At 39.3% G+C, this 21,893-nt stretch overlaps 1 protein-coding gene across 3 annotated transcripts in view; it reads left to right on the top strand.

Annotated features, from left to right (window-relative positions):
* PLEKHB2 (pleckstrin homology domain containing B2) overlaps positions 1 to 21,893 on the top strand; it is a 50,869-nt gene that overhangs the window by 3,390 nt on the left and 25,586 nt on the right. For 2 of the 3 annotated variants that reach the window (XM_044242734.1, XM_044242736.1), the window contains exons 2-4: positions 11,567 to 11,611; positions 15,892 to 16,044; positions 17,379 to 17,481. In XM_044242734.1, coding sequence (XP_044098669.1) covers positions 11,575 to 11,611; positions 15,892 to 16,044; positions 17,379 to 17,481 — 293 coding nt within the window. In that variant the 5' untranslated portion in view covers positions 11,567 to 11,574. The remainder of the gene's footprint in view (positions 1 to 11,566; positions 11,612 to 15,891; positions 16,045 to 17,378; positions 17,482 to 21,893) is intronic. The other variant, XM_044242735.1, reaches the window with a different exon arrangement.

Below are 21,893 nucleotides of genomic sequence, written 5' to 3'. Positions count from 1 at the left end.
ACATCTGCACATGGGGCTTGATCTCATGATCCTGAGATCAGGACTTCAGCTGGAACCAAGAGTTGGGACGCTTAACCAACTGAGCCACCCAGGCACCCTTGGATTCAGTGTTTTTAAAATGATTTGAGTTCACATTTAAACTAATTTGAATTGCTGAATATGATTTATATTTAAAAACTTCCTATAGGTTTACTGGCATGTGAGTAATGTGGGTATTTTGCAGGTAGTTAGTTTGCTGGTGTTTTATTGTCTAGAGACCAACCGCAGGACTTTCATCTGATGAGTTTTAGTTATGCAATAGATCTTGCTCCAGGATAGAAATAGTGGAATGTTGAAATAAGTTGTGAAGTAATGTGGAATTCAGCAAGGTAAGGCAAAGAAATATTCCTGTTCCTTAAGGGATGGATTTGGTTATGTGTTCTGCAAGGTTTTTTGTTTTTTGCTTTTATTTCTAGTGTACAGGTATTCAGATTTTAACCTTCAAGGGTTAAAATTTTATTTTTATTAAGTCTTCTAAGCCATTTGAGAAGCAGTGTAATGTGCTACTATCTTCTGGAATGTTCTGGACAAATTTTAGTCAGGTGGCTAGTGAGGAAGTAAAGTGATAATAATGATAATTGCTGTGTGAGCAGCTCCCATTTCTTGAGTTTTAGTAATGTCAGGCACTATTGCCAAACACATGTTCTTTCACCCAGTTTTCCAAATGTCAAGTAGTTGTTGGTATTCTCATTGTATAGATCAAGAAACTAAGGCTTGGGACGCCTGGGTGGCTCAGTCGGTTGGACGACTGCCTTCGGCTCAGGGCGTGATCCTGGAGTCCCGGGATCGAGTCCCACATCGGGCTCCCAGCTCCATGGGGAGTCTGCTTCGCTCTCTGACCTTCTCCTCGCTCATGCTCTCTCTCACTGTCTCTCTCTCTCAAATAAATAAATAAAATCTTTAAAAAAAAAAAAAAAGAAAAAAAAAAGAAACTAAGGCTTGAAAAAGTTAGGTAACTTGCCCAAGGTTATTTATTTACTTATTTCCCAACCCCCAAGTTTATTTATAAATGAGTGAGTCAGGATTTGAACACGGGTCATCAGCTTTTGTCTCTGCTGTTGGTGTTTTTGTCTTTGTGATTTAGGCCTTGTTTTCCCCTTAACTCACTTTAGTTGCATTTCAGGAGGGAGATTTAGTTGTTTGTGCTCCTTGTAATCCATCATTAATGTTGAAAATAGCAAAGCAGTCACCTGCATGGGTGATCTTGACATTATTGGTATTTCTTTTGTCTTGGATCCTCATTTTAATATTACTGTTGTGCCTTCTGTGAAAATAATTCTCCTGTGAATTCCAGTGTTTAGTAACAAGAAATACCGACTTTACATATCTATGTAATATTTCTGTTTAACGCAGAGGGAAAATGAGACTATAGATGTTTAAAGTCTGCCCCCCAACCCTCTCCCGCCAGCACTGTTTCCGGGTAATCTCAAGGCAGGACAGGCTAGCAGGATCTGGGGTCAGGAACTGGGCTAGGCTGATGAGTAAGGTACTTCTTTTGGGCATATGAGTGCTCTGTAGGGCTGAGGGCAAGTAGGCTGAGTGATAGATAATGTCCCTTCTCCCTCCGCTCTGTGGTCAGGATTCAGGAGCCTGGCAGGGTGCAGACTCTAGATATAAAGATGCAGTTGTGGTCCAGCTTAGGTGACATGGGCCATTTAAGGTGTAGTTGATGGCAGCTGCTTATTTAAGTACTTGTAGCCTTTGGTGTATCTTATTTATAAGCCCTTGGTGTATCTTATATGGAGGATCTGTATTGTGTTACATGTTGCTTATGGGTTGGGAGCCAGAGGCAAGGGTTCTCTTGTTTTAGAGGCTGAGACTAAGGCTGATGAGGCAATATGCTTCATGTGGTGGTCATGATGCCAAAGTGATGCCTGACAGAAGAGGCTAGTAGGCACAGTCAAAGGACACACATCTCTTTAATGGGGATAAAGAACTTGTTCTCCTGCATTCAGATGAGTGCCCACCTTCCAGTCTCTGCTAGATGGCAAAATGCCCTGGCTTCAGTCCCCCAAGAAGATGTGCTGTGGTAGATGGTATTGCCTAATTAGAGTGAAGATCTCACAAGGGGTTTTAGGAGGCTTTTATTATCATGGGGCTTTAATCTTTTCTTGGTGTCTTTTGACTTTTCTGGAGACTGACTTGTAAGTGCCTGCTCAGCAAGTGCAAGTAACCAAACTCAAGTGTATTCCTGAGGGTGTGAGTCCAAGGTTCGTTTCCTGAACATCCTTTTTCCCAGTAGCCTGTTTTAGGTTGTTTCAAAGCCTGTTCCTCTGATCTTCCCTACTGCATAAATTTTGTACAGTTGAGTCCTTAACTCAGAAGTCCAGACTTCCTGTTAAAAAAGAAATTGTAGTGTTCTAGTAAACATGACAAAGATCTCTATTACCGTAATAACCATTTGAATTATCTAGTGAGGAGAAGGTATACAAATCAAAGTATTTCAACAAATTTTAAATCCCCCCCCACCCCTTGTTGAAGGAAATCTGAACTCACATTGGAAATTGTGTTTTCTCTGACACATTTCATAGCAGTGTATTTGATTTTTACTTATCTATACTAAGGATGCCTTTCATTCTCAGTTGGTTCTAATGAGTTATAATTATTGTTCTCAATTTGGCATTATCAGAAGCCCTTCCTTCAGCTGGTTTGCTTCTTTATCCTTTCTAAAAGCATTCCTGAAAGTATCTTTGTTTTTTGGTAGTAGGCACATCTTGAGGTTTCCTGTCCCTAAGTTGTAACCAGCTCATTTTCAGGGAGCATTGATTCCTTTTAGAGACCAGTATCAGAGATAAAAATCTGGATGTGAGATTGTCCCACAGAATGACTAAAGATAGGATGATACCAGAGAAAAAGCTACTTGAGTCCACGAAGTCATGAGTTTCTGGCACCTGGGTGGATTAATAGGTTAAGTAAGTGTCCAACTTTTGATCTCAGGTCAAGTCCCAATATCCAGGTCATGCATTCAAGCCCTGTGTTGTGCTCCAAGACACCGCATGGAATTTACTTAAAAAGAACAAAAATCCAAAAAACCCACATGATTTTCTTTTTTTTCTTTTTTATTTTTTAAAAGATTTTATTTATTTATTTGACAGAGAGAGATCACAAGTAGACAGAGAGGCAGGCAGAAAGAGAGGAGGAAGCAGGCTCCCCGCTGAGCAGAGAGCCCGATGTGGGGCTCGATCCCAGGACCCTGAGATCATGGCCTGAGCTGAAGGCAGTGGCTTAACCCACTGAGCCACCCAGGTGCCCCCCCGCCCCACGATTTTCTATTGCTAATTCCAGTTTGTTTCTTTCAGCCTTGTAATACTCTAATTTTCTCTTACTCTAATGGTTTTGAATTATTTTATATAGGCACATTAAAGATGATGATGTCCTCTTGATGTAGAAGCTTTTTTTTTTTTTTTAAGATTTTATCTATTTATTTGACAGACAGAGATCACAAGTAGGCAGAGAGGCAGGCAGGGAGAGAGAGAGGAGGAAGCAGGTTCCCCGCTGAGTAGAGAGCCCGATGTGGGGATCAATCCCAGGACCCTGGGATCATGACCCGAGCCAAAGGCAGAGGCTTTAACCCACTGAGACACCCAGGTGCCCTTTTTTTTTTTTTTTTTAACTTTTAAAATGTAAATTCAATCCAGTTAGCATATAGCATATTATTGGTTTCAGGGGTAGAATTTAGTGATTCATCAGTTGCATATAAGAGCCAGTGCTCTTCACATCAAGTGCCCTCCTTAATGCCCATCACGCAGTTACCTCCTCCCACCTACCTCCCTTCCAGCAACCCTCAGTTTGTTTCCCGGAGTTCTGTGTCTCTTGTGCTTTGGCTCCCTCTCTATTTTTCTTTTCTTGTACCTTCCCTTGTCCTATATTCATCTGTTTTGTTTCTTAAATTTCACATATGAATGAAACTAAATGGTATTTGTGTTTCTCTGACTTATTTTGCTTAGCATAATACCCAATGACGTTCCAAGCATGTTGTTGCAAATGGCAAGATTTCGTTCTTTTTGATGGTTGAGTAATATTCCATTATAGATAGCTACACACATACCTAGACACACACATACACACACACCCCAGGTCTTCTTTATCCATTTATCTGTCATTGGACATGTCAACTCTTTCTACAGTTTGGCTGATGTGGACATTACTCCTATAAACATTGGGGTGCAGATGCCCTTCTGGATCATTACATTTGCATCTTTGGGGTTAATACCTAGTAGTCCAGTTGCTGTTTTTTTTTTTTTTTTTAAGATTTTATTTATTTGACAGAGAGAGATCACAAGTAGGCAGAGAGGCAAGCAGAGGGGGCGGGGAGGAGGAAGCAGGCTCCCTGCCTAGCAGAGAGCCGGATCCCAGGACCCTGAGATCATGGCCTGTGCTGAAGGCAGAGGCTTAACCCACTGAGCTACCCAGGCAGCCCCAGTTGCTGGGTTTTAAGGTAACTCTATTTTTAACTTCTTGAGGAACCTCCATACTGTTTTCCAGAGTGGCTGCACCAACTTGAATTTCCATCAACAGTGTAAGAGGGTTCCCCTTTCTCCACATCCTCACCAACATCTGTTGTTTCCTGACTTGTTCATTTTAGCCATTCTGACTTGTGTGAGGTGGTATCTCATAAAGGTTTTGATTTATATTTTCCCTGATGCCAAGTGATGAGCATTTTTTCATGTGTGTGTTGGCCATTTGTGTATGTCTTCTTTGGAGAAGTGTCTGTTTATGTCTTCTGCCCATTTCTTTACTGGATTTGTTGTTTTTTGGGTGTTGAGTTTGTTAAGTTCATAGATTTTTGGGTACTAGCCCTTTATCTGATGTCATTTGCAAATATCTTTTCCTAGTCAATGGGTTGCCTTTTAGTTCTGTTGGTGTTTCCTTTTCTGCACAAAAGCTTTTTATCCTGATGAAGTTGCAATATTCCTTTTTTTTTTTTTTTTAAAGATTTTATTTCTTTAGAGAGAGTGTATGTGCGCTTGCTCTCATACTCAAGTGTGAGCAGGGAGGGGCAGAGGAGGAGGAAGAGGGAGAAAGAATCTGAAGCCTACTCTGCACTCAGTGTGGAACCGGATGTTGGGCTTGATCCCTGGATCATGACTTAAGCTGAAACCAAGGGTCAGATGCTTAACCGACCGAGCCACCCAGGCAGCCCCTGATAGTTCATTTTTGCTTTTGTTTCCCCTCCGTTTGTAGACGTGCCTAGCAAGAGGTCAAAGAGGTGTTCTCTTTAGGATTTTGATGGATTCCTGTCCCACATCTTCCATCCATTTTGAGTTTATCTTTGTGTGTGGTGAAAGAAAGTGGTTCATTCTTCTGTGTGTGGCTGTCCAATTTTCCGGAAACCATTTTTTGAAGAGACTCTCTTTTTTCCATTGGCTATTTCCTGCTTTGTCAAAGATTAATTGACCATAGAGTTAAGGGTACATTTCTGGGTTTTCTGTTCTTTTCCATAGATCTGTGTGCCTGATTTTGTGCCAGTACTGTACTGTTTGATAATTACAGCTTTGTAATACAGCTTGAAGTCCAGAATTGTGATGCTTCCAGCTTTGGTTTTCTTTTTCATGATTGCTTTAGGTATTTGGGGTCTTTTGTTCTTCCATACAAATTTTAGGATTGTTTATTCCAGCTCTGTAAAAAATGCTGATGCTTTTTGATAGGGATTACATTGAAAGTGTAGATTGCTTTGGACAGTATAGACGTTTTAATGATATTTGTTCTTCTACTCCATGAGTGTGGAGTGTTTTTCCATTTCTTTCTGTCTTCCTCAATTTCTTTTTTTCTTTTTTCTTTTCTTTTTTTTTTTTTTTAAAGATTTTATTTATTTATTTGACAGAGAGAGAGATCACAAGTAGACAGAGAGGCAGGCAGAGAGAGAGAGAGAGGGAGGCAGGCTCCCTGCCGAGCAGAGAGCTCGATGCGGGACTCAATCCCAGGACCCCGAGATCATGACCTGAGCCGAAGGCAGTGGCTTAACCCACTGAGCCACCCAGGCGCCCTTCCTCAATTTCTTTCATAAGTGTTCTATAGTTTTTATAGTGGTTAGTTTTATTCCTATATATCTTAGGGATTTTGGTACATTTGTAAATTGGTACAATTGTACAGTTGTAAATGGGATTGATTCCTTAATTTTTCTCTTCTGCTTCATTGGTGTATAGAAGTGCAACTGACTTCTGTGTATTGATTTTATATCCTGAGACTTTGCTGAGTTTCTGTATCAGTTCTAGCAATTTTGGGGTAGAGTCTTTTGGGTTTTCTAGAGTTGTGAAGAGTGAAAGTTTGACTGCTTCTTTGCTGATTTGTATGCCTCTTATTTCTTTTTGTTTGATTGCTGAGGCTAGGACTTCCAGTATTATGTCGAACGACAATGGTGAGAGTGGACATCCCTGTTGTGTTCTTGACCTTAGGGGAAAAACTTTTAGCTCTTCCCCAATGAGGATGAAACTCACAGTGGGTTTTTCATATATGGCTTTTATGATGTTAGGTGTGTTCCCTCTATCCTTACGTGATGCAGGGTTTTTATTAAGAAGGGATACTATAGTTTGTCAGATGCTTTTTATGCATCAATTGAGAGGATCATATGGTTCTTGTCCTTTCTTTTATTGATGCGGTGATTATTTATTGGTGTTGAACCACCCCTGCAGCCCAGGAATAAATCCATCCTACTTGGTCATGGTGAATAATCCTCTTAATATTCTGTTGGATCTTATTGGATGGTATCTTAGTGAGAATTTTGGCATCCATGCTCGTCAGGGATATTGATCTGTATTTCTCCTTTTTGGTGGGGTCTTTGTCTGGTTTTGGGATCAAGGTAATGGCCTCATAGAATGAGTTTGGAAGTTCCTTCTATTTCTGTTTTTTGGAATAGTTTCAGGAGAATAGGTATTAATTTGTCTTTAAATGTTTGGTTGATTTCCCCTGGGAAACCTGGACTCTTTTTTGTTCGGAGATTGTTTACTGATTCAATGTCTTTGCTGGTTATGGGTCTATGCAGTTTTTCTATTTCTTCCTGCTTCAGTTTTGGTAATTTATACGTCTCTAGGAATGCATCATTTTCTTCCAGATTGCCCAATTTGTTGACATTTAATTGCTCATAATAATCTCTTAATTGTTTGTATTTCTGTGGTGTTGGTTGAGATTTCTCCTCTTTCATTCACGATTTTATTAATTTGGGTTCTTTCTCTTTTCTTGTTGGTAAGTCTGGCTAGGGGTTTATCAATCTTACTAATTCTCTCAAAGAGCCAACTCCTAGTTTCATTGTTCTGTTCTTTTTTTTTTTAATTAATTTCTATATCATTGATTTTTGCTCTAATCTTTATTTTCTCCTGCTGAATTTAGGCTTTATTTGCTATTATTATCCACTTCCCTTAGGTGTAAGGTTAGGTTGTATATTTGAGACTTTTCTTGCTTCTTGAGGAAGGCCTGTATTGCTATGTGCTTTTCTCTTAAGACTGCCTTTGCTGCATCCCAAAGGTTTTGGACTGTTGTGTTTTCATTTTCATTTGCTTCCATATATTTTTTAAATTCTTCTTTAATTTCCCATTTGCCTCATTCATTCTTTAGTAGGATGTTCTTTAAACTCCATATATATTTTTTTCTTTTTAAATTTTTTCTCAAATGGCCTGATATTGATTTCTATTTCTTCATGTTTACATACCCAGGTACCTGAAAGTAAAACCCAACCTCCCAGGAAGTAATACTAAGAGAATAGAGGTATAATATCTGGCAACTCAGATGCTGACCTATACAATTTGTAGATAATAGGAAATCTCTAGGTTTTAGCATGAACTCTCTTTTAAACTCCTATCTTCATGGGCGGTAGTGTTACTAAATTTGCAGGTATGTAAAGTTGTTGGTCTCAGGTTCTTAAAAGACCTTTGGGTAAATGTAACTGTTCTTATCCCAGGACTGACATTTTGACTATTTTTACATAACCACCAACAGATCAAGTACCAGTGAAGTTGTATGATAGCATTTCAGCCAGATTTTATTGTATTGTATTGTGACTTGGTAGCTACCAATACCTCATAATAATTTCTTGGTCTATACCCAGGTATCTTCCTTTTCACATGAAATATAGATTAAGAATTCATGTTATGATGATGGTAGGACACTTTAGTATAATTATTCAGGATTTGGCGTGAATGAATACTGATTTATGCTCTGGGGTAATAACACCACTACAGAAATGTTGTCTACAACATTGCATCACCCATCTTTAAGTTTAATCTGTTGCTTTTATTGCAGGGTAAGCTACATGAAAACAGGGACTTTAGCTTGGTCACTGCTGTGTCCTTAGTGCCTATTACAAGGTTGGGCACATATTAGCATTCAGTATTTGTTGGATGAAAATATGATGGTGTCTGTTTTGAAATAAATGATTATTTTAGGCTGCAAGGTTTTTTTTCCCTTCTTTTCTTGCTGTAGGTTTAGAAAACCATTCAACCTGGTTTAAATAATAAACTGTCATTTTGCTCAACAGCCTTGGATTAGGGAGGGTTTCCTGGTCAGTGATAGGTTCTGTTAGCCCTCTAGTCAGCGGCACTTGGCTTAGTCCCTTTTAGTCAGCAGTGAGCAGCATGTATGTGCACTCAGAAAAAGGGGAGAGACTGCCTTTCTATTTCTAGTTTACCTGAGTGTGTGGGAGAAAAATGGGAAAGATGAAAAACTTACTTCCTTTCATGGAGAGGACAGACAGCATGAGTTGGCAGAAATCACAAGGATATTAAGAACATTTAATATATGAGATTTGGGAGATGCTGGAGTATAGGATGAACCAAGCTTGTGTAGCTTATTTTGTAAAGGTTTGGAGAATGGTGAGAATTTAGTCAGACATGGGAAAAATTAAAGGTGGGGGGACTGATTTGTTCTTATCAGGTGCCCACTTAGGCTTTTCTTCCGTTTTGCTAACCTTCCAGCCCTTAAAGAGAATACCTAAAAATGCTAAAGTAGAAAACAAAAATGGTCCAAATAAATTCTCCAAGTAAGATCTATTTTTTTTTTTTTTTTTAAAGATTTTGTTTGTCTATTTGAGAGAGACACAGCACAAGCAGATTTCCCACTGAGTGGAGAGCCTGACTTGGGACTTGATTCGAGGACCCCAAAATCATGACCTGAGCTGAAATCAGGTGCTTAACTGACTGAGCCACCCAGGCACCCCTATTTTTTTTTAATTCCAAAAAAAAATTTTTAAGTTATCTCTATGCCCAAAATGGAACTCAAACTCACAACCCTGAGATCAAGTATCGCATGTTTTACCAACTGAGCCCACTAGGAGCCCCAAAAATCTGTTGATGAAAGAAAAAGGATATAATACATGGAAATTGTTAAAAAAGTATTAATAGAAAGGTGTAATAGGACTGAATAGTCACTTTTTCTTCTTTTTTTTGAAAAATTTATTTATTTTAGAGAGCACTTGTGTGTGCAAAGGGAAGGTGGGTAGTGAAGGTTAAAAGCAGACTCCTCACTGCATATGGAGCCTGATGTGGGGCTCCATGTCACAACCGTGAACTCACTCATTGAGCCGAAACCGAGTCGGATGCTCAACCAACTGTGCGACCCAGGTGCCCCTAGTCACCTTCCTTTCTGATACATACACAGCATTGCCTCATTTTTTTTCCGCAGAGATACACGTGGTTAAGAGTTTCTGTGATTCCTTCCCCAAAACAATTGTGCAGATATCAGCACACATTGTTCTACCTCCTTTTTCATATCTGCATAATGATCTGTCATTTGTAGAGGTACCCTTTGAGCCATTTTCTGAAGTGGATTGCTTTGGATGGGGCTAGTGTTTTGCATTATACACAACATTGACATATATACATTGCCAATATACAGATTTGTTGGTAGACCTCTGCACATCTGTCAGTGAAGCATAATCCTAGTAATCGTGAAATTTCTGGGTCACAGTTTATGAACGTTTAAAATTTTGATGGATGTCAAATCTTCCTCCCAGAGGTTTGCACCAGTTTTCACTCCTGCCATTTTGCTTACTCCTTTCTGGGTATCATAGTTTTCTTCATTTGTGTCTATCTGATAGGTAATATTGTGACTTGTGTTTTGAATTTTGTCTCTAGAATTAAGAGAGAAATTGAATATCTTACAAATGTTTTGCTCATTAAGGTTCCTTTTCTTGTAAACTGCCGGGTGATGGTCATTTCTGTTATGTGTGAGCTATGGATGTGAAGGAAATTAGCTCTTTGCTGCCATATAGTTGTAAATGTTTTTTCTTAATCTTTTTGACTTGTTTTTCCACTCAGATTTTTATTTTTATGGAGTTAAATTTATCACACTCTTTCTTGACTTCTTGAATTCTGTTCTGACCAGCCACTTGGCTTGTTGACACTAGTGCACATCTGACTGGGCTGTGTGAATTCAACTGGTCACACCAGGAATAAAGCTGAAGCAGTGGACCCCAGAGCCCCAGGACACTGGGCATGTTTGGAGAAGCCACAAATCCTTGACAGAGCTAAATCTTAGTGTTCCTGGGGTGCTTTATGTCTGTTGAGTGGTGTTAGATTTAGTAAGGTGGGCAGAGTATTGAGCCCAAAGCCTAGAGTGGGAGGTGTGGGGAGGGGTTTTATTGTCCCTATTGAGGAGGTATTAGGTAAATGCCAGATGGCCAGTGAAATAAAATGGCTTTGGTGCCTTCCTCAACTGACACAGAAGGAGGTCAGGATGGACAGTTAGACCAGATGGCTGTGATTTTTGTGATAAAACAAGAAATATGTGAACTTTTAAAACCTTTGGAATTTCCTGAGATAGAGGTGCTGAGTATCTTGTTATTCATAATAAGCCCTTTTCAACCATATCTAAGCTTATGCTAATGAAGCAACTCTGGCTGGGCCCCTAGATAACTTTAGGATGGGGCCAAATGCCAGGGAACTCAACCTTGTGATTAGAAGGTTAGAACTTTCAGCCCCATCCTGGACCTGCAGGGATGGGGAGAAGCTGGGGATTAAGTACAGTCACCAGTGGTCAGTAATGTAATCAATCAGCCTACTTAATGCAACCTCCTTAAAACTCCTAAAGCCAGGGTTCTAAGAGCTTCTGGGTTAATGATCACATGGAGGTGCTGGGAGAGGGCAGTGTGCCTAGAGAAGGCATGGAAGGCTTACCCATATGATGCTCTTTGCATCTCTTCTAGTCTGGCTTTTCCTGTGTTGTATCCTTTATAAGAAACAGGAAATGGTAAATAAAACACGTTCTTGAGTTCTGTGAATCATTCTGGCAAAATTACCAAATTTGAGGAGAGGTTGTGGGAACCCCCAATTTGTAGGTCAGAAATATTGGAGACTTAGAATTTGTTTCTAAAGTGGGAGCACTCTTGGGGAACTGAACCCTTAACTGATGCTAATTCCAGGTCAGAACTGAGTTGAATCAGTAGACGTCTAGTTGTTGTCCTGAGATTCAGAGAATTGGTTTTTAATGTAGAAAGACCTCACATGTTTGGTGTCAGAAGTATTGTGAGTGAAAAACAGCTTATATGGGCCATTCTCTTTTCTAGGTATAACTTTGAACTTGGCTATTTCTTTTATAGGTGGAAAAATGGCATTTGTGAAAAGTGGATGGTTGCTGCGACAGAGTAAGTACAGAAGATGAGCCTGTTGGACTGGGTTTAGTGTTGCCTTAGGGTACATGTTTATTTCTTTTGCTAAAACAGATCACATTTAAAAACAAACATCAAAGTCTTATTAATTTTTAGAGCTCTGTGAACTGTGTTTTTGCTCACACAGAGTTCTTTCTTTGTTATAACCTTGATAGGAACCAGGGAATCGTGGTTTCTCTGCTGGTTTAACCTGCAGAGAAACCTGCTGGTTTCTCTTTTTCTCACTAGGGTGCTTTATTACTTACGGCTGACCTGAGGCCCTCCTGGAATCTAACCAAGCTGAACCCTGTCTCTGTGGGAAATACCTGTCTTATTTGGGGATTGAACAGTGACTAAGATTCTGAAATACTAGAGACTTTATTATAGAGATGAAGATTTGATTTGAGAGATAAATAAAATTTTTATTTCTTTTAGATAAACTAAAACTAGTTTATCCAGAACTAGTCTTTTGGATCTCCAAAAGAACTCTGCAGAAGAGAATCAGTTTTTTGTTTATTTTCTTTTAAAGACTTTAATTATTTGTTTGAGAAGGAGAGAGAGAGTGTATGAGCATGAGAGAGAGAGAATGAATGAGCAAGGGGATGTGGGGGGGTGGAGGAGTGGGGAAGGGCAGAGGGAGAGGAAGAAATACTCCCTGCTGAGCAGGGAGCCCAATGCAGGACTGGGATCATGACCTGGGCCAAAGGCAGACACTTAACCGACTAAGCCACCCAGGTACCCAGGTTCATGGAATGTTCTAAAGTAAGAAGAACCAACTCTGTTCTTCGGAGAAAAAGGAAACAGATTATTCTGCTGTCCTTCTAAAAAGAGTATAGTTAAGGGAAAAGTGACTACTATATCACTTATGACTTTACCAAAAAACTGAGCTATAGTTTATACTGTTTATTGTTCAGATATAAACAGTATTATTTATATTGTTCTGTTATACCTTCAGAACTTAGCTAAAATTGAGACTAGCACTGAAGAATGGACTGCATACCTTAGATGGTTTATAAAAACTATTATTTATGAGGGTTGTTTGTGATCCTGTTACATAGATTTTACATATGTTATGTACTTATCACAGCAGCTCTGTGAGGTGGGTGGCATTATCCTGATTTCTAGTTGAAGAAATTGAGTTTTAGTGATGTTAGGTAACTTAACACTGTGGGTGGCAAACCTGTATTGAGATTCAGGACTGTGTCATTTCAACATTGATACACTTTCTACCAGGAGACAAGCCTTCAGCTTATTTGTCCTGTCACTAGTTCTACATTCCCAGACCTGGAGCTGAACCAGGTGTCCTTTCAAGGTCTGTGACAGTTCTATATTCTAAGAATAGATAGAGCAGTGTTGGCTTGAAAAAGAAAGTCCTGGCATATTGGAGTCTAGCCCCAGTCTTTATATAAGTTTCTTTGTTTTGGGTTCTGTGATTCCATTCTTCCCTAAATTGTTAGAGGATGTGGAGAGCCTTGCTTGTGGAGACCTTGAGGATGTACCTTCCTTTCCTGGCCCTTTGGATATCCTCTGCTTTTCTTTTTAGGCTTTGCTGTGTCCTTGTTTGAGGACAAGCTTTCCTTTCTCCACCATGACTCAATGTAAATGTTCTGGCAACATAAATGAACAGTGACCATTTTGACTATTTTTTGTCCCTTCTCTCATCACTGCCTATGTGTGACATACACAAAATAGATATATTTTAAAAAATTCGGCTCGGGTCATGATCTCGGAGTCCTGGGATCGAGTCCCGCGTCGGGCTCTCTGCTCAGCAGGGAGCCTGCTTCCCTCTCTCTCTCTCTGCCTGCCTCTCTGCCTACTTGTGATTTCTCTCTGTCAAATAAATAAATAAAATCTTTAAAAAAAAATTGTACAGACTTTTCTAGTTTCTTGGTCCATTGGCAGTCTTGAATGTACATTCAGAAAACTTATTCCATTTCCCCATCTTCGAATTTGTGGGTTTTCCCTTTGCAAAAACCAGAACTGTTGATCATAATAAAATAAGATGAGGTGAGATTTATTATACTCACTGGGTATAAACACAGATGGTTACAGGTATGCATAGTGGTCTAGAGGATTCCTTTTATTGCCATTGCCACACAGACCTTTAGGACTCTGGAGGACAGCCTAAATTGGAAGTCTGCAGTCAGGGCTTAGGTAGCAGGTGAGATACTTGCGTAGAACTCCCTAAACTGGTGATCCCGTCTATATGTTTGGGCAGCTCTGTTTGATAGTTTCTGTATAGCTCAAGGGGCTGCCAATCAAATGGATGCTTATGTCACTTATTTATCAGTTTGGGACAGTGCTGTGGATGCCCCTTTTTGCAAGGAGGCTGCCTGATAGATAAAAGAAATTTGGAAGGGTGATATGGTACATATTTTGTTATCACCAGTAATGGCTAGGAGAGCAAAAGGAGAGGTACATGGAATGGTGTTTGTACACAATGGCCAAGAAGGGTGGGATCTAACAGGAATGAAGGATGTAATAGGAGTGTCTGGGTGTGAGGAAGGAGTAGGGGTGACTTGGCCCTTTCTGTTTTCCTTTTTGTCTGACAGGGAAATTTCATTTTCATAAAGTCAAGTGCCTAGTCCAAGAATACAAATAATTGGATGAATTCCTTAAACTGATAGGATGTGTGAGGTAGCAGGACAGATGCATTCAGGTTGGGAGTCAGTGTCCTGGCTGTGGGTACACCCAGTGTCTGAACCTGCTTCTGTGTCTGTCTGAGGCAGGGAGACCCTCCCACGCCATGGGCTTTAAGGGAAGATGAACGGTAAAGAAGAATATATGTGAAAGCTCTTTGAGAAAAAAACAAACATATTTTTTCAAAAGAGGAGGGCTTTACTCTTCTCTATATACTTTATATACTTTGTACATAGAGACTTCACAGTCCAGTGTTCTCTGATCATTAGCAAAGTTATATACTACTGGGAAAGTTTTGATACGCTACATGGAAAATTAAATATTAGATGTTTCATTAGCTTAAAATGAAGGACTTTTTGTTTTTAAAAAATTTTTTGAGTATAATTGACATAGTCTTACATTAGTTTCAGGTGTACAACTCTGTTATGCTGTGCTCACCACAAACATAGTTACCATCTATTTCCATATATCACTATTACAATATCATTGATTGTATTCTTTGTGCAGTGCCTTTTATTCCCATGACTTACTCATTTCATAACTGGAAGCCTCTATCTCTCACTATCCTTCCTCTGTTTTGCCCATCCCTCAACCCCCTCCCATCTGGCAAACATCAGTTTGTTCTCTGTATTTATGTGTCTTTTTCTTTTTTTTATTGTTTGTTTATTCATTTTATTTTTTTAGATTCCACATTGAGTGGAATCATGTGGTTTTGTCTTTCTCAGTGTGATTTATTTCACTTCTCAGTGTGATTTATTTCACTTAACGCCTACCTTCTAAGTCCATCCATGTCATCACAAATGGCAGTCTCATCCTTTTTTTATGACTGTGTAATATTTCATTGTCTGTAAATGTCACATCTTTCTTATCCATTTGTCTGTCAATGGACACTTAGCAACTTAGGTTTCTTCCTTATCCTGGCTGTTGTAAATAATGCTGCAATAAACATGGTGACTATATGTTTTCGAATTAGTGTTTTTGTTTTCTTTGGGTAAATAGTAGTGGAATTATTAGACCATATGGTATTTCCTTTTTTTTTTTAACATCTTAATTTAATTTAATTTTTTTCAGTGTTCAAGAGTCATTGTTTATGTACCATACCCAGTGCTCCATGCAATACGTGCCCTTCTTAATACTCACTACCAGGCTCATCACCCCAGTCCCCTTCTCTCCAAAACCCTCAGTTTGTTTTTCAGAGTCCTCAGTCTCTCATAGTCCATATGGTATTTCTACTTTTAATATTTTGGGGTACATCCATACTGTTTTCCATAGTAGCTCTGCCAGTTTACATTTCCACCGACATATGAGGGTTCTTTTTTCTCTATATCCTCACCAACACTTATTATCAAAATCAAGGTTTTATCAAACTTTTAAAAAAAATGGGGACTATTAAGTTGGCAGCATTCTTAGTATCTTTAGTGTAAGCTGCATGTAGCCTGGCATAGCATAGGTGTTTATGCCATTGGAGTCTGCTTTCATCTCCATTTTGATGGAGCGACTCTGGGCAGCTGTATGCATGCATACTTGGGGGGCCAGAGGAACGTTTCCTTTGTTTCCTTTGTTTTAGTTTTCTGTGAACTAGAGAATGAAGTCCTTGCTTTTTTGGCTCAAAACCAATGGGTTTCCATTTTTTCCAGGTACTATTTTGAAGCGTTGGAAGAAGAATTGGTTTGACCTGTGGTCAGATGGTCACCTGATCTATTATGATGATCAGACTCGGCATAGTGTTGAGGATAAGATCCATATGCCAGTAGACTGCATCAATATCCGCATCGGGCATGAGTGTTGGGGTAAGTGAGTCTGTTGTGGCCCACTTCTGTCCTCTACCCTTGACCATTTATGGTGGGAGTTGAATCCTCTTCCTTTCTCATTTTGCTTTCATTGGCAGACCAAAGAAGGGTTTCATCTTTCATCAAAGAAGGGAGGTAACCACAGTGGGCACCCATATACTTGGATCATGAATCATATGGTTGGGGCAGATTAATTTTCTCAACTGAATCAGACCCAGCAGTCCACATTCCTTGCTCTGTTATGGAGAAAGTGATGGAGAACAACCAGACTGCTGGGATCCCCAAGAAAGATGGAACTACCCTAAGTAGTACAGGTTTTGTTACTCAGAAACTGGCATCTTATTGATGCCAGTCAGTTACTTAATCCATGATGCCTTGGCTTCCTGGAATTACTCTTTATATTCATTTTAAAGTAATACATTTTTAATAAGTATAGACTTTTCTATTTCTAATTAAGGGCATATATAGACTTCCCTGTTTATTAGCTCTGTTTCTGTTTAGGAATAGTGTCTGTTTTAGTAAACATTGATGTTCGAAACATCCTGATCTATATAATAGTTTTTGAAATAAAGAGTTAAAAAATGGCCTATCTGCTAATAATAACCATTGTTGTAACATCTTGCCCCTGCATGTTAGTTCTTGAAACACAAGTATCTATGGGCCAGCTGTTGAAATATCTACCCTATGCTAGGCTCAAATATCATAGACCTTATTTCTTGGTACACAGAGCTACTTGCAAAGTATGATTTTCACTTTTAAAGCAGTGATCCAGTTTAGTATTTCCTGTGAATAGAAGCAAAAAGTATTTTGTTATCTGATGCTCAGTAATGCATTTCATTGGGGCTTATTCTTCTAATGTCTGGGCCATTCTGTACATTTCAGTATATGGATTGCCCTCTAGAAGAGGCCTGCTTGTTCTTCCTTCAGGAAGTTTATTTATTTATTTTTATTTACTTATTTGTTTAAAGATTTTATGTATTTGAGAGAGAGAGGAAAGGAGAGAGCACATGGGTGAGGGGAGAGGGAAAGGGAGGGAGAAGCAGACTCCCTGCTGAGCAGGGAGGCTGATGTGGGGCTCCATCCCAGGACCCTATGAACATGACCCAGGCTGAAGGCAGATGCTTAACCAACTGAGCTACGCAGGCGCCCCTCCTGTAGAAAGTTTAATTGGAACAGAGTTGTGATTCATGTGCTTGGTTCTGTAGAGCAGGGCAAAGATGTTTTATTATTGGAATGTTCTGAAATACTGGTCTTTTGCTTATCTGAGTTGTTAGGTAGAATAAATCCTTTAAAACAAAATATATAAATACTGCCTTATTCTACTTATTTTTCAGATATTCAGCCTCCAGATGGGAAGCCAAAAGACTGTATGCTGCAGATTGTTTGCCGAGATGGGAAAACTATCAGTCTTTGTGCAGAAAGCACAGATGATTGTTTGTAAGTTTTGAGTTTTTATGTGTTTAATTTAAAAACTGTTGTGTTTTAATTTCCAGTCAAGGAAATTTCCAGAAGGGAGAAGTATGAGAATGTTTTCGTTCAGGCAGCAGAATAAGTGACTCAAAGGATATGTGAAACAAATGTAACAGGGCATTATTCCATACCTAACAACCCTTGTCCTAGTTTCTGCTTCTCTAGAGCTGTGCAGGCGAGATCTCATTATACTGGGAATGACAGAGTATTAGTATATAGCCACTTTGCATTCTTTTTCATTACTAGACGTACATTGGGTAATGGATGTAGTTGAATGGGTTCTTAAATCTTGTTCTTTTTATGTAAGTATCTTTTAAAAAAGCACTGACATCTCTGTTACTCAGTCTTTTCCTTCCTTTGGTGGTTCTTGCTCCATCTGCCATCTCTGAAGAAGGGATATCAAGCCATAAGGAAGAAAACCCAGCTTTATCAGTTCTCAGCCTGTTAACATTGGCAGTGAAGTTGAATCAGAATCTTGAAAACACCGGCTAAATATAACTTGGAGGTGAGGAAGTGCCTAGGTGGCTCTTTCGGTTAAACATCCAACTCTTGATTTTGGCTCAGGTCATGATCTCAGGGTCATGAGATTGAGCCCTGTGTTGGGCTCCATGTTGGGTGTGAAGCCTGCTTAAGATTCTCACTCTCCCCCTCTCTGACCAAGCACAAGTGCATGCAAGCTAACTCTTTCTTAAAAAAACAAAAAACAAAAAAAAACTGGGGGAAATTTTTTTTTTGGCTACTCTGTACCACCCTTATGAGTTAACTCTGGACGTTGTAAGAATTCACTAACCGAATATTGTAATGTTCATTTATATTAAAATCTTTATATTTAGGTGACTATTTACATACAATCCAGGCCAGTTTGTCAGAGTGCCTGCTCCACATTTCACATATATGTTCATTTTCAATATAAACATTTATTCCATGCTAAACTCACAGAGTTTATTTTGAATACCATATATATCTGCTTTTTTACACTCTTCTGATTTATATCAAGCAATAAATCTTAAACAATACTTTCTGGAAGAGATACAGCTTTCCTTTAGACTGATGGAGAAATGACCACACATAAATCCAGTTTGCTACTTTTTAAGAAACTGGACTTATATTATTACTACTTAACAATTTAAACATGTATATTGCACACTTACCGGCAGTAGGCACTGTGCTAATTACTTTATATATGTTATTTAATCCTCACTATATCTTATAAGGTAGGTGCTATTCTTGTTATAAGAAACTTAGGCTTAGTGAGGTTAAGTAACTTCCTGTATCACTGTTTTTTTTTTTTTTCTTTTTTTTAAAAGATTTTATTTATTTGTCAGAGAGAGAAGGAGAGAGAAAGAGCACAAGTAGGAGAAGTGGCAGAGGGTGAGGGAGAGGCAGTCTTTCTGCTGAGCAGGGAGCCTGACACAGGGCTTGATCCCCTGACCCTGAGATTATGACCTGAGCCAAAGGCAGATGCTTAACCAACTGAGCCACCCAGGCACCCCCCATATCACTTTTTTAATGCTCCTGTAGTAAATTACCCTGACAGTGGCTCAAACAATACAAATTTATGATTGCATTTCGGAAGGTCTTGAGTCCAACACTGGGTCTTAAGTGTCGGCAGGCTCTAGGAGAGAATCTGTTTGCTTGTCTTTTAAGCTTCTGGAGACTTCCTCGTTTCTTGACTTCTGGGCCATGCCTTCTCTTGTGGTCATCTTTTTGGTTCTCTGCAGGCGGGGAAGGGTTTATGCTTTTAAGAACTTAATGAATAGTTTGTGCCAACCTGGATAATCCAGGATAATCTCCCCATTTCAAGGTCCTTAACCTTAATTACAGCTGTAGCGTCCCTTTTGCCCTGTGAGGTAACATTCGCAGCTTTTCAGGATTAGGATGTATACATCATTCTGCTTACCATACTTGCCAAGGTTTTAGAGGCTAGTAGACTAGACTCAGGATTTGAAACTTTGTCTCCAGAGACCTGTGTTCTTAACTGCTCTGTTCTGCTGTACATTGAGGTGTCACATGGGACTTTTTTTTTTTTTAATGTAGTGGCAAAAATATCTGGAATTATCAGTAATTGGACCAATGATGATTATGATCTCAGTAAATGTGAACTGGTTAAATTCCCCTTAAAAAGAATAAGATTCGTGATTGGGTAAAAAATATAAAGTCTAACTATATAGTCTGTTAACAAGAATTTAAAATAAAATGAGTCAGGAAGGTAAAAAAGTAAATAGAAGATTGTTTCAGGAGAGTGGCTGCCACAAACTGGGTGCCTTAAAACTGCAAAGGTATTCTCTCACAGTTCTGGAAGCTAGGAGTCTGAGCTTGGTGTGTTAGCAGAGCCATGCTCCCTCTGAGACTCCTGAGTAGAATTCTTCCTTACCTCTTCCTAGTTTAGGTTGTGGCTGGTGATCCTTGGCATTCTTTGGATTGCCATTGGATCAGTCCAATCTCTGCCTCTGTTGTAACAAGGCATTCTCCCTGTGTGTCTGTGTCCAGATGTTCTCTTATAAGGGCATTAACTGTAGTAGAGTAAGTATCCATCTACATTAATTCAGTATGACCTCATCTTGAGTCCATCTGTAAAGACTGACCTTCCTTCCTTCCTTTTTCTTTTTTTCCAGATTCATTTATTTATGATTTATTTATTTGACAGAGAAAGAGTGCATGTGCACATGTGCCTGGGAAGAGGAGAGGGAGAGGTTTTTTTTTTTTTTTTTAGGGACAAATGAGCATTTATTTGGTATTAAAGAATTGCAGTTGAGGGAGCACAGATCCAGGTAAATCCCCAAGCAGTGTTCCACTTAGAGAGTGTTCATAGAGTTAAAACAAAAGTTTTTTTATTTTTTATTTCAATTTAGTTAACATATATTGTATTCTTAGTTTCAGGAAGAGAATTTAGTGATTGATCACTTACATATAACATCCAGTGCTCATTACATCAAGTGCCCTGCTTAATGCCCATCATGCAACCCCCACCCCCTCTAACAACCTTCCAGTAACCCTCAGTTTGTTTCCTCGAGTTAAGAGTCTCTTATGATTCCTTCCTTCTCTGTGTTCATCTTTATTTGTCCTTCCCTTCCCCTGCATTCCTCTCAAACTCCACACATGTGTGAGGTCATATGGTATTTACCTTTCTCTGACTGACCTATTTTGCCTTGCATAATACACTCTAGCTGGGGGAGAGAGTGTCTTAAGCAGACTCTGTGCTGAGCATGGAGTCCTATGTGGAATTTGATCTCATGATCCTGAGACTAACAGCTGAATACTCAACTAACTACACAATCCAGGCACCCCAAGACCTTATTCCTAAACAAGTCAAAGGTACTAGAGATTAGGACTTCAGCTTATTTTTTGGCAGGGGACAGAATTCAACCTGTAACTGAGACCTTTGAGTAAAAATGGTAAAATGAAGGGGAAACTTTTTAGCGGTAACAGACAAAGAAGTTCAGCTTCGGGACACCTGGGTGGCGCAGTTGGTTAAGCAGCTGCCTTCGGCTCAGGTCATGATCCCAGCGTCCTGGGATCGAGTCCCACATCAGGTTCCTTGCTCAGCGGGGAGCCTGCTTCTCCCTCTGCTGCCACTCTGCCTGCCTGTGCTCGCTCTCTCTCTCTCTCTCTGGCATATAAATAAATAAAATCTTTAAAAAAAAAAAAAAAAAAAAAGAAGTTCAGCTTCAAGCACCAACTATAAAGAGTGATGGCCAAAGAAAGAAATTTTTGTTGAAAGGAAGATTTTGTTGAGATGTTTCATTGTTTTTACCTCCAGCTACCAGAAGTAGTAGCAGGAGGAGTTAATTTAAGTCTTGCAAAGTTTCTGTAATACTCTGCAGTCTGGAAGGATGTTGATTAAAAGAGTAAGCTTTTGGGAAAGCTAAGGAAAAACCCTTGAGAATATGATATCCCTGGTACCCCAGTGGAGAGTGGAGAAATAAGTTGAAGGCTTGTCTCCTGGTAGAAAGTGTATCAATGTTGAAATGACACAGTCCTGAATCTCAATACAGGTTTGCCACCCACAGTGTTAAGTTACCTAACATCACTAAAACTCAATTTCTTCAACTAGAAATCAGGATAATGCCACCCACCTCACAGAGCTGCTGTGATAAGTACATAACATATGTAAAATCTATGTAACAGGATCACAAACAACCCTCATAAATAATAGTTTTTATAAACCATCTAAGGTATGCAGTCCATTCTTCAGTGCTAGTCTCAATTTTAGCTAAGTTCTGAAGGCATAACAGAACAATATAAATAATACTGTTTATATCTGAACAATAGACATCAGATTAAGTAGGAAGGGTGTCAAGAAGAAATAACACATACTATATGAGAGCAAATAGAAGTTTTAGGTATCAGTTCCCATGTTAAACATGAGTAAGTGCAAA

This window comes from Neovison vison, chromosome 3, assembly GCF_020171115.1.
Source record: "Neovison vison isolate M4711 chromosome 3, ASM_NN_V1, whole genome shotgun sequence".
Classification (NCBI taxonomy): Eukaryota; Metazoa; Chordata; class Mammalia; order Carnivora; family Mustelidae; genus Neogale; species Neogale vison.
Note: the sequence above shows the minus strand (reverse complement) of the source record. Positions and strands in the feature narration are given on the sequence as shown.